This window comes from Neovison vison, chromosome 9, assembly GCF_020171115.1.
Source record: "Neovison vison isolate M4711 chromosome 9, ASM_NN_V1, whole genome shotgun sequence".
In the NCBI taxonomy this organism is placed as follows: Eukaryota; Metazoa; Chordata; class Mammalia; order Carnivora; family Mustelidae; genus Neogale; species Neogale vison.
Genome location: NC_058099.1, coordinates 61,886,104 through 61,899,654, shown reverse-complemented (window position 1 = coordinate 61,899,654; position 13,551 = coordinate 61,886,104). Strand labels below are relative to the sequence as shown.

The 13,551-nt window shown below is 34.8% G+C and overlaps 1 protein-coding gene across 1 annotated transcript in view; it reads left to right on the top strand.

Annotated features, from left to right (window-relative positions):
- The window catches only part of UHRF2 (ubiquitin like with PHD and ring finger domains 2), an 84,758-nt gene extending 71,567 nt beyond the window's left edge, over window positions 1–13,191 (top strand). Inside the window, exons 10-16 of the mRNA XM_044265704.1 lie at window positions 2,670–2,776; window positions 6,001–6,163; window positions 6,826–6,966; window positions 8,689–8,785; window positions 9,104–9,264; window positions 11,090–11,188; window positions 12,163–13,191. Of these exons, the coding sequence (XP_044121639.1) occupies window positions 2,670–2,776; window positions 6,001–6,163; window positions 6,826–6,966; window positions 8,689–8,785; window positions 9,104–9,264; window positions 11,090–11,188; window positions 12,163–12,309 (915 nt within the window). The 3' untranslated portion in view covers window positions 12,310–13,191. The remainder of the gene's footprint in view (window positions 1–2,669; window positions 2,777–6,000; window positions 6,164–6,825; window positions 6,967–8,688; window positions 8,786–9,103; window positions 9,265–11,089; window positions 11,189–12,162) is intronic.
- The last annotated feature ends 360 nt before the right edge of the window (window positions 13,192–13,551 follow it).

The following is a 13,551-nucleotide window of genomic DNA, read 5'->3' as shown; positions in this document are numbered from 1 at the left end:
TTTAAAAAAATACTTCCTAGGGTTCATGTGAGCGTTAAAAGAATCACATGTAAAATGCTTGGTCTAACTTTCTCTCTCTCTCTCTCTCTCTCTCTCTCACACACACACACACACACACACACACACAGAGTAAATGCTAGGTAAGTGTTAACAGCAATAAAGTGGCAGGTAGTACCCAGTTTTGCAAACATCTGAGAGATATTTTGAGAGAAACTGGCAGAGATTGAAGCTGTATACTAGATAGCTTTGAATTAAGGAACCATTAAAGGTGTCTGGGAAAAGTTTAATGATCTTAACTATGCTTTAGGATATTTATCTGATAGTCATTACAGGGGGCAGTAAGGAGATTGAGATGATGGTCTTGTCTGATAAAGGTGACGGCAGGAATGGGAGCATCCAGCTTATTGTGTTAGGCAGCTACTTACCACTTGAGAGAAAAGTCAACATTGGGAAATTGAGTCACTCTAGGGCAGTAGTATGTCCCCTACATAGATGATGGCTTCTTATATGAGGTGTTCCCAGACTGCAGACTTCTTTAGGCTGCTGACACACAAGGGTACAACTTTGTGAAGCATGGACTAGAATGTGTAACAAATTTGGGTGGATCATTTTCTTTAGGAAGATTAGTCTGAACTAATAGATTGGCTAAGTTCTGACAGTCCAACGATTCTTTTTTCCCCTAATAATAGTTAAAAGTTTCTGTTGGTGTGAATGACATAGAATTTTAATTGTTCTTGATTATTTGCTATTTGAGGAATGATCAGAAATGTTTTTGTTCTTTCATTTTAAACACTATGGAGTTTAAGTTGCCCCTATTACGGTCTCATAGTCAGCACTCCTTTTTCCTTTCTAGGACCACAACAACTGTAACTTTAAAAGTTGACAGGAGGAGGGCGCCTGGGTGGCTCAGTGGGTTAAAGCCTCTTCCTTTGGCTGAGGTCATGTTCCCAGGGTCCTGGGATAGGGCTCTCTGCTCAGCAGGGAGCCTGCTTCCCTTCCTCTCTCTCTGCCTGCTGCTCTGCCTACTTGTGATTCTCTCTCTCTCTCTCTCTCTCTCTCTGTCAAATAAATAAATAAATAAATAATTTTTTTTTTTTTTTTTAAAGTTGACAGGAAGGTTGCAGGGCTCAGTTGGTTAGGCATCTGGGGAGCTTGCTTCTCCCTCTGCCTGCTGCTCCTCCTGGTTGTGTGAGCTCGCTCTCTTCTCTCTCTCTGATGAATAAATAAAATTTAAAAAAAAATTTCAGAGAGTTTTGAATATTAGGATTGTGTAATCAATCTAGATACCATTTGGAAGACTGTTTAAGAAGCATTCTGGGCTACTCTAGATGTAGTTGTTTACTAGATTTCCTTCAAATGGAATACACACTAATGATGAAATTCCTTAATGCCTAAGTTGTTAAAATACAGACTTCAATATTAGATCACAAAAAGTGAAGTCATTTTGGATCAATAAAAGCACTTCTAAAACCATGAGATTTTAGTTATGACTTAATCCAAGACAAGATGCAAAATAATTGACCTATTACAAATGGATTATTTTGTAGAGAAAACATCTTTATCTCAAGTTTAATTTAAACTAATTAAAATCTTACAATAGAGAAGCAGCACTGTTGGGTGGGGGAAGGAACAAAAATGGGTGAAGAGGTGTGGGAAATACAGTCTTCCAGTTGTGGAATGAGTAAGTCACAGGACTAAAAGGCGCAGCAGAAGAAATACAGTCAGTGGTATTGTAATAGCATTGTATGGAGACAGATGGTAGCTACACGTGTGGTGAGCCCAGCATAATGTATAAACTTGTATCACTTTGTTATATACCTGAGACTAACATTGTCAAAAAAAGAGAACCACCACTCTTGATAATGTTAGTCCGGTTAATTTGTATACTGATACTCTTCTCAACTGATTTTTGAGTACTGAATCAGAGATTTAGTAATATCAGTATAAATTTGTAGCTAGTACAGAGATATTTGTAGTCCTAGTTTATGTAACATCTCCTTCCTTTGGCGTGGTTTTTTTTCCCCACATTAGTAGACACTTTATACAAATTATAGTTTTCAAATTCTTTTCCAATGTTCCTTTTAATGATGGGCAATTATTTCACCTATATGTAATTTAAATGAACCTATATATACAGTGTAAAATTTGGGTGGACACAGTAAGTGAATTTATTGTGCTGTTAGGATTTTAGTTTGGAAATTTAACAGCAAATTTGGGTATTGTGTTGATTACTGATGGGAAATCAGACATGAAATATTTACTAAAATGGTATTCTGTAAAAACCTACAAGATAATATTGATGTTTATTTTAATACCATTGAATTAAATGAAACAATATTTCCAGTGCATAAAATCTTTTTTAATAATATTCTATAGATTATTCAGTTATATATATATATATATATATATATATATATATATATATCATGAGAATAGCCACATTTGGAGGTATTAGAAGCTCTAACTTTAAAATGATCAAGTGATGTAACTTGAAGATGTACTATATGTACAGCTGCATTTGAGATATTTTGGCAGATATCTCTCAAGATATCTTGAGAGAGAACATATAAATTCATAACATTCTAATCAGATGTTCTTACTGTAAATTAAGAATTGACGAGATTATACTTGGGTTTCTGTATTTTAATGCTGAAAATCTTTTCCTGTAGGACCGAGGTGATGAATTCACATACACTGGGAGTGGTGGTAAAAATCTTGCTGGTAATAAAAGAATTGGTGCACCATCGGCTGATCAAACATTAACAAACATGAACAGGTACTCTTTATTGTTAGAATTTCATAAAAACTATCTATCTATTGGGGTTTTGTATAAAAGTTTGATTATAATAATATAATTTGTAACTTAGACTGTAGGGGAGAATCTTAAATGGAGAGTTAAAGATCTAAATTAAAAATCCCATTACCTGATCATATAATTGTTTTTAAGCATTCTTATTTCTTCATACTGTTTTTTCAATGATGTAATTCCCAGTCTTATATAAGTGAAATTGAGGACAAGGTGGCTGTCTGCTATCCCATAGGTCAAAGTAATGTTTTACTTGACACAGATTTATCTTTTAAATTAACAAACTTCTTTTTAAGAGACTCACCAATGTGAGATAGGTTTTAGTTTGGGAGCCACATTTGTGGGCATAAGTGAAACATCAGATAAACTTAATCAAAACCACACTCAAGGTGTTTTTAGAATTTATAATAATGTCTCAGGTGTTATCAAAGAGAATGTTTAGTTACAAAAGTGACCTTTTCTAAGTAAGTACTTATAAAGCATTACAAAATAGCCACCTTGTGCTGACCTTTGTTCTATAGATGTATTAATGATATTCCAGCTTCCATGGGAACAAAAAATGACTGCAAAATGTTTTATTTCATATGTGTATGCTATAGCAATAATAAAAAAGTGACCCAAACCAACAGATAGCACCGACCACATTATAACTTGTCATAGTGATAAATTTTTGATCAATTTCATAAAGTTGAAATTTTTATATCCTATTGTTAAGGGTGTTTTATGGATTATTGAGTAAAAATGAGTATTTTTCTTTCTTGAGTCTAAATCACTCGGTTTTAAGTAGTGTGCCCTTAATTTCTGATTACCGTGTGAAGTAAAGAATATACCAGTATGATTTCAAGAATTTGTTGCATACCAAATTACATAGAGTCTGTTTTTATGTCTTCCTTCTATATTATTTCTGACAGTAGGATTATTTAACTGAACCAGCAGAGGAGACAGGTCAGATTTGCTGGTGAAAACATTGCTGAGGCAGGAGTCCAGTCCCTAGCTAGTTTTTCTCTAGCAAAATAACATCTCTTCAGGAGGAATGATCTTAAAAGGAGTTAGAAATTTTTTTATGTGTTTTTGTCAGTGAGAGTGTATATTGAATTTGCAAAAGGGCTTTCTCACATTTTCAAATCTGAAAATTATACTTATCTTAATAACAGTAGATTATTTTGCTTGAGTGAAATTTGTTTCCTAACTTCCTACACTTGTAATATACATGGTAAATATTTTCCAAGCTTTTAAAGAATCTAATAGGTATAACCCTATATGCCATATGTTATAATCTATTAGAAAATAATTAACAAGTAGTAAAAATGTATTGAAAGGAAGGTAGTGAATATAGAATATTAACTCGAAACCATATAGGATTGACTTACCATAGGGACTCTGACATCCATTCAGTTAATTTATACATTAAGCTTTGAGTACACATTATGATTGTTAAGACCTCTGGACAAAGATACCTATATGTTTTATAAACATGAAAACTGAGGTGAAAGACCCTTAGCTCTGCCCCACATTGTACTCTTTCTTGACAAGTATATAGTCTAGTTCATTTTTGCTTCTCCACTAAGAGGTAGTTTGGCACCTGCTTCTTGCTTTGAGAAGTTTTTTTTTCCTATTTCTCAGTTCTTTTATTTTATGAAACTGAAGAGAGCAGAAAGATAAGCTGGCCTTCCTTTACCAGGGCAGTTAGAAGCAATTGATTGAGCTGCAGAGTAATGTAAAAGCCTCTTTTCACCTAGTTTGATCTTAGATTCTTTTCACATACTTGAACAACCTACATACTTACGTGAAGCTAGATGTGAGTTAATAATGCCAGTTGGTGGTAGAAATCATTCTGAATGAAGGTGCCTATAAGCACCAAAGCATTCCACTCATTATTATGAAAATAGTATTTGTCCTTCTCCTAGCTCTTTAAGATGAAGTATGTATATCTCAATAGGTATTACATAAATAAGATGAAATACTAGCCCTAGAAGGTTGGCTACGTTTTCTTCTCCCTCCCAGAGATTTAATGCATCTCCCTTTGAGATAAAAAAGATAAGTTGGTAAACTTTATTTGACCACATTTATAAACTTTTTTCTTTTTAACGAAACACTTTGAGTTTATTTACTTTAACAATATAACTGATTAAGAAATCTGGGTAGATAAGACATTTTGTCATAAGGTCAATTTTTTTTTTTTAATTTTGAGCCTACATAAAATTAAACCCTGAAAAAGTATTTTGTATCATATCTGAATTTACCAAATTGGTTATGTATGTGTTTTAACCTTACATGTTCTCAACGATGTCTTTTCACTTAAGTTAGGAAGTAGGTATCTGAGAAGAAGAATACTAATTTTAAATAGATTCTAGTTTGGTGGGGTTTTTGTGGGGGAGTTGTTTTGGTTTTTTGTTTTTGTTTTTTGGCAGGACTAAGTTCTCCCAGGAAAGGTCTTCTTACATAACCTTACTGATTAATTACTGCTAAGTGAGTACACATACTAAGGGACCTTCAGTTAACTCAGGTGCTACTTCTCACTCATTGTTCCTCCTTGTTCACATGTCATAGTAAAAATAGTGATCTGGAGGAGCCAAAAATCTCTGTTGTTATGATTTAACACAGGCATTTGAATGCTTCAATTTTATTTAAACTTTTTACTCAAAATCTTAAAACGATATTCTCCTATTAAACTTGTTCTTTAATAGCTTCTAAACGTTAAGGATTCTCTATTGTCTGGAATGTGGAAAGTAGACCTAGAAAGGTCATTTGTACCTTGCTGACAAATTTATTTTCCTGGATTTCTTTCTACATTATTCCAGCAATTTACCTCACTCCCTTATCAAAAATAAATATTACAACAATCACTTGCTTTAGTTTTCCAACTTTCTCCCTTCCCTCAACAAACGTTATTTTTAAAAAAATTCCATGTATTTCTAGTTGTTTTCTATTATACGTGGCACAGATGTTATTACTTTCAGAAGAACCCTACAGGCTATCTGAGAACCAATCCCCTGGCTTGGGGGTCACATCAGAAAACTGATTTGTCTTCTCTGCTGGTGGGGGAAAGCATAATCCTATTATCTGGAATAATATGGAAAGAATCATAGAATCTTAACCATCAGGTAAGGCATAATTCACCTTTTAATTGAGCTAATAATGCGATTATATACTTAAAGATTACTTGGTATAAAGACTTTGTTTTATTTTTTTAGGGCATTGGCCCTAAACTGTGATGCTCCATTGGATGATAAAATTGGAGCAGAGTCTCGGAATTGGAGAGCTGGTAAGCCAGTCAGAGTGATACGCAGTTTTAAAGGGAGGAAGATCAGCAAATATGCTCCTGAAGAAGGCAACAGATATGATGGCATTTATAAGGTGCTCTATCTGGCATGACATCTTGTTAGTCACTCTTCCTGGGCTTTCAAGACAGGGCTGCCAAAGGGAACTACTCTGTTGGGGTGGGCTAAAGGAAATAGTAGATCACCTTAGTTGGTACTTCTGCTTTTTCTGGAAATGTAACAGATATGTAAAGTGAGATCCTAACTTTGATACTTTTCTCTTAATGCTTATTTGAAGTCCATAAGGGCAGAGTTATATTATACTTTGAGTTAAACTTTTTATAAGTATATATTCTCTGTGATAAAACTATTTAAATGTGACCATTGTAGATACTGATTCTTATATCTTTACAAATATTTTAATTGTGATAGATTTTCAAAGCCAAGCACATAATAATTTGTAAAATAGGTTGTTTCCTTTTTTTAAAAAATGGAAATGTTTACTGCCGCCATTTTTATCTATTATGCAGGAATTTATTTGTGACCATAATCTTGTTAATATTTCAAATTTGTAGCAATGGGAACTGACTTGGGAAATAAAGTCAAAACAATTAGTGAATATTTTTTATTTATTGTTTTTGTGACAAAGCAAGTATCTTTACTTGCATTTAGTTGCATTTAGTTCACTCAAGTGTACTGAAACTAGTAATACAAGTTTAAGGATTAAATCTCAAACTACTACAAAATATTATGATTTAGGTGGTGAAATACTGGCCAGAAATTTCATCAAGCCATGGATTCTTGGTTTGGCGCTACCTTTTAAGAAGAGATGATGTTGAACCTGCTCCTTGGACCTCAGAAGGAATAGAACGGTCAAGGAGATTATGTCTACGTTTACAGGTTAGATTACATTTGTCTAGGCTACTTGTATGTTCATAAAAATGCATACCTCTGTAGTATCTTTGTGCCTTAACACTGGATACAACTCCTGGCAACTGATCAGTGAACTTTAAGGGGTGAGGAATGAAATCATGGAAGTATACAGAAGGAAAAAAGTAAAAAGGTAGCATTCTAAGTGTCAGACTGCCCTAAGACCAAGAATTATGTCTGGGAAAAGCCAGGCCTTCAATGAAAAGTAAAATATTTCCAATTCAATTTGGAAATGACTTGAAGAATGAGGGAGAGGGATACATAAAATTTACATAAAGGAGGCCTTAAGAAGGGAAGTTTATCCTAGAGGGCACAGGGGGTGTGTCTCTGGTAGGGGAAGGGGGAGGTGGCTTGTAAGAGTGGTCTGCTTCCTACCCTTCTCACTTTTCCTCACCCCTTTTTTCTCTTCCCCCTCAAAGCTGCTTCCCTGTCCTGTCACCACCTTTAGTGCTTTGCCTTTTTTTTTCCCCCTTTGCCCATGTTCAGCTGTTAACCCATATAAGACTGTTGGTTTTGTGTGCATAATGGATGGTATGGCTACATTCCCCGTCCACTGCCTATGCACCCTAGACTTTGTCCCTGACACTGACTTCAGAGCATGGTTTGAGTTCATCCTCCATCATTCCCCATTGTTGTGCTTCCTGTAAAGACTACCAGCTTTTCATTTCCCCTGGCTCTGCCCACACTGCATGTGTAGGGGCTGAAATATGGGCAAGTGTCTGACCACCCAGGCAGGTGAGTGTGTGTTTTCTAGTGCAAGTCTGTGTCTGTTTTTGTTTTCTTTTTGAACTTGTAGAATTAATTGTTTCATTAATTAAATGAAACATCGGCTGTTAAAATAACTGCCAAACATAAAATAACTGCCAAAATAATTTCTTTTATAATAATTTTAAAAAAAACTTGTTAAATCCATTTTTTTAAAGATTTTTTCAGATTCGTTGTTCAGCAGAGCAGTGTTCTAGATAGGTTAGATTTGAAACTGTAAATAAAAGCATAAAAGCCTATCTACTGTGGTAATTTACTATATTGATGGGGCCTAAAACATGTTGAGCTTTTAATATCAGTGTTATCAACAGAGCATGTCCCCAAAAAATGTGTAGTGAGGAAAACACAAATAGGTAGACTTTATTCCTTAAAGTTTTTAGCTGATAAAGAATTCAGTAATTTAGTGGCTTTAGGTCTTCCAAAAGCCCCATCTCCCCACCCCCACTTATTTTGGGAGATAAGAAATTTAGTCCTTAATGTTGGGGGGGTGGGAGTTGTTTGTATGGTTTTTTAAAAATTGGCTCCACAATTGAGTGTAATACCATCTATATGAGTACTGTACTGTCATCTGTGGTTGATCTTCACTTACCTTCATATCTAGATTGTTCTCTTCCTTAAACTTTTTAACCCACCTGGTCAAATCTCCTCAAAACTTGACTTTCCTCTTTCAGATCTGAAACTAAGATCATTATTTTATAAGATAGAAATGTCTTAACAGTTATAACCACATGGTTTTACACTGAATTGGGGATTTTAATATTCTTTCTGTCCTTTAAGTGTTTGTTTCCTTTATAGAAGTCTCTCAGTTTAGGAAAAATATAGACTCTTCATCTCCCCCTTTTTAAATTTCTCAGCAGCATCTAGAAACCGCCCCCTCCCCACTTCTTTGTGAAGCTTTAATCTATATTGTGCTTTTCCCCCCATCAGTATCCAGTAGGTTACCCTTCAGATAAGGAAGGGAAGAAGACTAAAGGACAGTCAAAGAAGCAGGCCAGTGGATCCTCAAAAAGGCCGACTACAGATGGTAGGTAATGATTGCAGACATAAGTCCTAAAAACATAGTTTTTAATGAAAATATTAAGAGAATAAATTGAGAAACTCCTAAGAAATTAAATGCGGTATTTGGGAGTGGTGGAGAGACTTGGGACTTATTGTATATTTTAGTAGTGTCAGAGCCAAAACAGTAGCAGATGTAGTATTCTGAACTCAAGGGAAGTTAAATGCTGCCTTATTATGCAGGTTATCTTCATGCTAAACATTACTGGTGTCAGTTAACTCTTTGATCTCATAGTTTGCTTGGAATCACTCATAAGTCTGCTTATATATTTTTAAATAAATCTAGATGATTGTCCAAGTGCCTCCAAAGTGTTAAAAACACCAGATTCAGCAGCAGAAGCAGTTGAGGCTTTCCAACTAACCCCTCAACAACAACATCTAATTAGAGAAGATCACCAAAACCAGAAGCTGTGGAATGAAGTGCTTGCATCTCTTGCGGAAGGTCCAGTATGTAAAGGTTTTTTAAATAATAATGTTCTAATATTAACAAATAGTGAAAAATATTCTCTGCAAATCAGTCAAAACTTAATTTTTTTATGTAATCCTCTCAGCCAGTGCCACTACCTTTCAAAAGTAATCTAAAGTAATACCTAAATGCATTTAAATTGATTTTAGGCCTCTTAGTAACCCCTTATTAGGTGTAATACAGTTACTTTTCTGGGTTTTTCCCTCCGTGCAGCTATTATGGGTGAGCTTTAGTATCCTCTCTTGAATTTTTATCCTGTCATCTTCTAGTAATTTCTTCTTTCCAGTGTTCCCTTTATTTCTGTCCATTTGTTAGCCAGAACTTCTCGTGTGTCTGAAATGGGGTTAGTTTTCTGTCTAAATTTAGAGAGAACTCTCAGTTTTTGTGTTCCTTTTTATTTGAGAAATAGTCATCAACATTAAGGAAGAATCTTCCCTGGTACAATTTTTAAACACCCATTTATTTATTTATATATTCATTTATATATATTTATATATATTTTAAGATTTTATTTTTAAGTAATTTCTACTCCCAGTATGGGACTCAAACTCAGAACCATGAGATCAAGAGTCACATGCTCTACTGACTGAGCTAGAGCCATCCGGGTATCCCTGTTTATTCATTTTATTTTATTTTATTTTTGTGTTTGTGTGTAATCCCTACCCCCAATGTGGAGCTCAAACTTACAACACCGGGATCAAGAGGCTCATGCTTTACAGACTGAGGTAGCCAGGTGCCCCTGATTCTTAAACTTTTAGAAATGGGTGAGATTTATCAAATACCTTTTTTTTTTTTTTTTAGATTTATTTAAGAGAGATAGAGAATGTGTGAGAGCACAGGGAAGGGCAGAGGGAGAGAGAAACTTTAGCAGATTCCTCACTGAGCTTAGCCTGATGTGGGGTTTGATCTCAAGACCCTGAGATCATGACCTGAGCAGAAACCAAGAGTTGACACTTAACTAACTGTACTAACCAAGAACCCCAAGATGGCTCTTTTATGATTTAGTCCCAATTTGAGTAAACACTGTCATCAGGGAAATAGGGATTTTTAGATTGAAGTAAAATACCACAGAAAATAATTCTAGGAAAACAAATATGTTGATTCTTCAGAGTATTAAATAGTACAGAGTATTAGTACTCTTATTTTTTTAGCTCAAAAAATACTGAGGTTTAGGGGCGCCTGGGTGGCTCATTGGGTTAAAGCCTCTGCCTTCGGCTCAGGTCATGATCCCAGGGTCCTGGGATCGAGCCCCACATTGGGCTCTCTGCTCGGCAGGGAGCCCACCTCCCCCTCTCTCTCTGTCTGCCTCTCTGTCTACTTGTGATTTCTGTCAAATAAATAAAATCTTTTTAAAAAAAAATTGAGGTTTCACAACAGCAGAAGATTGAATAAATGATATGTTTTCATATCTGACATATCACCCACCTTTTTTGAAAAAAATCTGTATGATATTTTTTTTCTTTCAAGTTTTTATTTAAATCCCAGTTTGTTAACATATGTCCATGATTGTTTTAAAGGGAAAAACAGTAATCTCTGGAATATGAGGTTTAATGGGAACGTTCACTTTTTAATACCACATATTTTGATTTTGCACCTCTCCCAGTCCAGTTCTAGGATTTAAATTAATGTGTATATCTTAATGGAATGGAGTTTCTTTAGTTTTATATGTTTGTTTATGGTTAACATCCCTTTTTTAAATACAAAATGTGTTATAGTGACAGACATTTTTTCCCCTAATTACTTAGAATCTTAATTATATTTTATGAAATGCTAACCTTTTTTTCTTTCCCTTGGGTACCATTCTAGAATTTTCTGAAAAAATTGGAACAATCTTTTATGTGTGTCTGCTGCCAGGAGCTAGTTTACCAGCCTGTGACAACAGATTGCCTCCATAATGTCTGTAAAGTAAGTAGATTTCTTTTCTCATTTTCCCTTGTTTACGGCAAGAGGGTACACTAACCTCTAGACATGTTTTTAGCATGTAAAGCATTTTTCCATGCAGCAGAACAGTTATGGAACCTTGTAAGTTAAGAAACATTTCATTATATTTTGGCAATAATGCGTGTTTTAATTCTAGAGTAATAGTTAAATACATATAGTTGAGGTATTCTGTCATGTTTGGAATTACTGAGGAGAGGTTGAAATGGATAAGAAAATAAGGTGTTTTGATGTTTTCTATGTTAGAGCTTATGTGTGTTTCATATATTATAGTGCAAACTGAATTCTAACCACATAATAGAATCTAAAACAGATTCTATCTGGCAGCATGCCCAGAGGAGCTGAATGTTATTAGTGTGGTGTAAAGGGAAAAACTGAGTTTTAGTCACACCAAGGTGGAATCCTGCTGTACTGCTCAGTGGTTGTGCGCCCTGACCTAACTTCTGAACTTCAGTTTCTTTTGTGAAATGGAAGTTCATTTTGTAAAATGGAAGTAAACCTTCCACATATGTTTGTGCCTGACCTATATATTTCTGGAAGACCTATTCTACATTTAAGTGATTTGATGAAATCAAATCTAGTTCTAACCAGGGGAACCTTAAGTGTTTTTTTAGGTATTCTGCCATGAAAGAACAGGATTAAAATCTAATCTAGAAGATGAGTCTAGTAGAAACTGTCCATAAATTCTGACACTCTAATTTTATTGGACGAGGAAATTAAAAGACACAAAAGTCATTTACCTTAAGTCTCACAATATGTGCTAGAAGTGGAACTTGAAGCCATGTCTGTAGACTAGTTTTCATAGTGCAGATTCAGGCTTTTACAGTTATTCATCTTAAGTTTCTAGCTCCTATTTAAAAGCATAAGTTGTTGACTTTTCTGCGTATTACTACTCTTATGAAATTGGGTATGTTTTTATTTGTTTTTTGATTTTGCCTTAGGATTGCTTACAGCGCTCCTTTAAGGCTCAAGTTTTCTCCTGCCCTGCTTGCCGGCATGATCTTGGCCAGAATTATCTCATGATTCCCAATGAGATTCTGCAGACTCTACTTGAGCTTTTCTTCCCTGGCTACAGCAAAGGACGATGATTTGTCTACTTCTACTGTGTTGCTCTTGATGGCTTTTTGGACAATAAAGAATCTAAAATGGTTGGGGGGAGGGACGGGGAGGGTTGAAGCGCAATGGTGGACCATATCTCTCACGTTCTGAAGCAGCTAATCCTCTTTCCTACATAGCCATTATCTTGTGTGTGTAGTAAGAGGCCCATTTCTCAACTGTCTTTTAAATATCAAAAGGTAGTTCCTGTCAGTAACAACTAGTTTTAAATGAGTAAAAAGTCAAAGCCTCAGCTCTAGTTGATATCCAAGTTATGATTTATTTTGCAACTACCTCAGGACAGAAAAGACTTATGGGGATTTTTTAAGTCATTGAGTAATTAGTTAAATGAAATTTTAGCTACGCACTGCCTCCCAAATATTAGTTGTGCCTGGTTTGTGTAATTTGATTTTACAGAGGAAATGACACTCAAGATCTTTGGAACGCAGCTTCTGTATTGTGCATAATACATTTTTAATGTCTTCTTCCATTACAATGTGTTTTGCAAGGACAGGTTCATTTTTTAGCCCATTTTGTGAGCTCCATTGTGCTTTTTTCTGGTGTTTTATGCAAGTTGACTACTAATGACTAATGAAAACAATATGAATGCATTGTTGCTGCATTAGTGTAATGTGGTGTGGTTTTGCACTTAAAAGAGGTATTCAGATGCTCTAGTTGTAAATGTTCATGAAAAGCCTCTTCTGTACTAGTCAAACTGCTTTTAGTAAGTCTCACCAGTGGTTTTACATCTGCAGAGCATTGAGGGCTGGGCTGACTTTTGAGAGGACTGAAATTGCTTCATATTGTGATCCTAAATTTTATATTCACTATATTCCCCAAAGTATACCTTAATAAATATTTTATGACCAGAAAAATAGCTCATCTTGCTTCACTTTTTTGCATTTGTCTGGCTTATAGTACATATTTTTAAGAATTAATGACTTCCAGAGTATTTCGTTGTATATTTTAAAACAGACATTTTCTATAATTCTCTATCCTTGATTTTTGATAATACAAATTAGTGTGAAATCTTAAACACTAAGGACAGGTTTCACCCTGGGTTTGATTTTTTTTTTTTTTTTAACTTTTCCTAAATAGGAAAAATTTTCAAAATAAGTGCCCAGTGACTGTTCTTTTATCTATAATAACTTCAGTCTTGCATTCCAGTTTTAGTATTGTTAGTGCTACTTGTTTTACAGCCATTAGAAAACGTCTTTCTAGTCTCTGAAAGTATA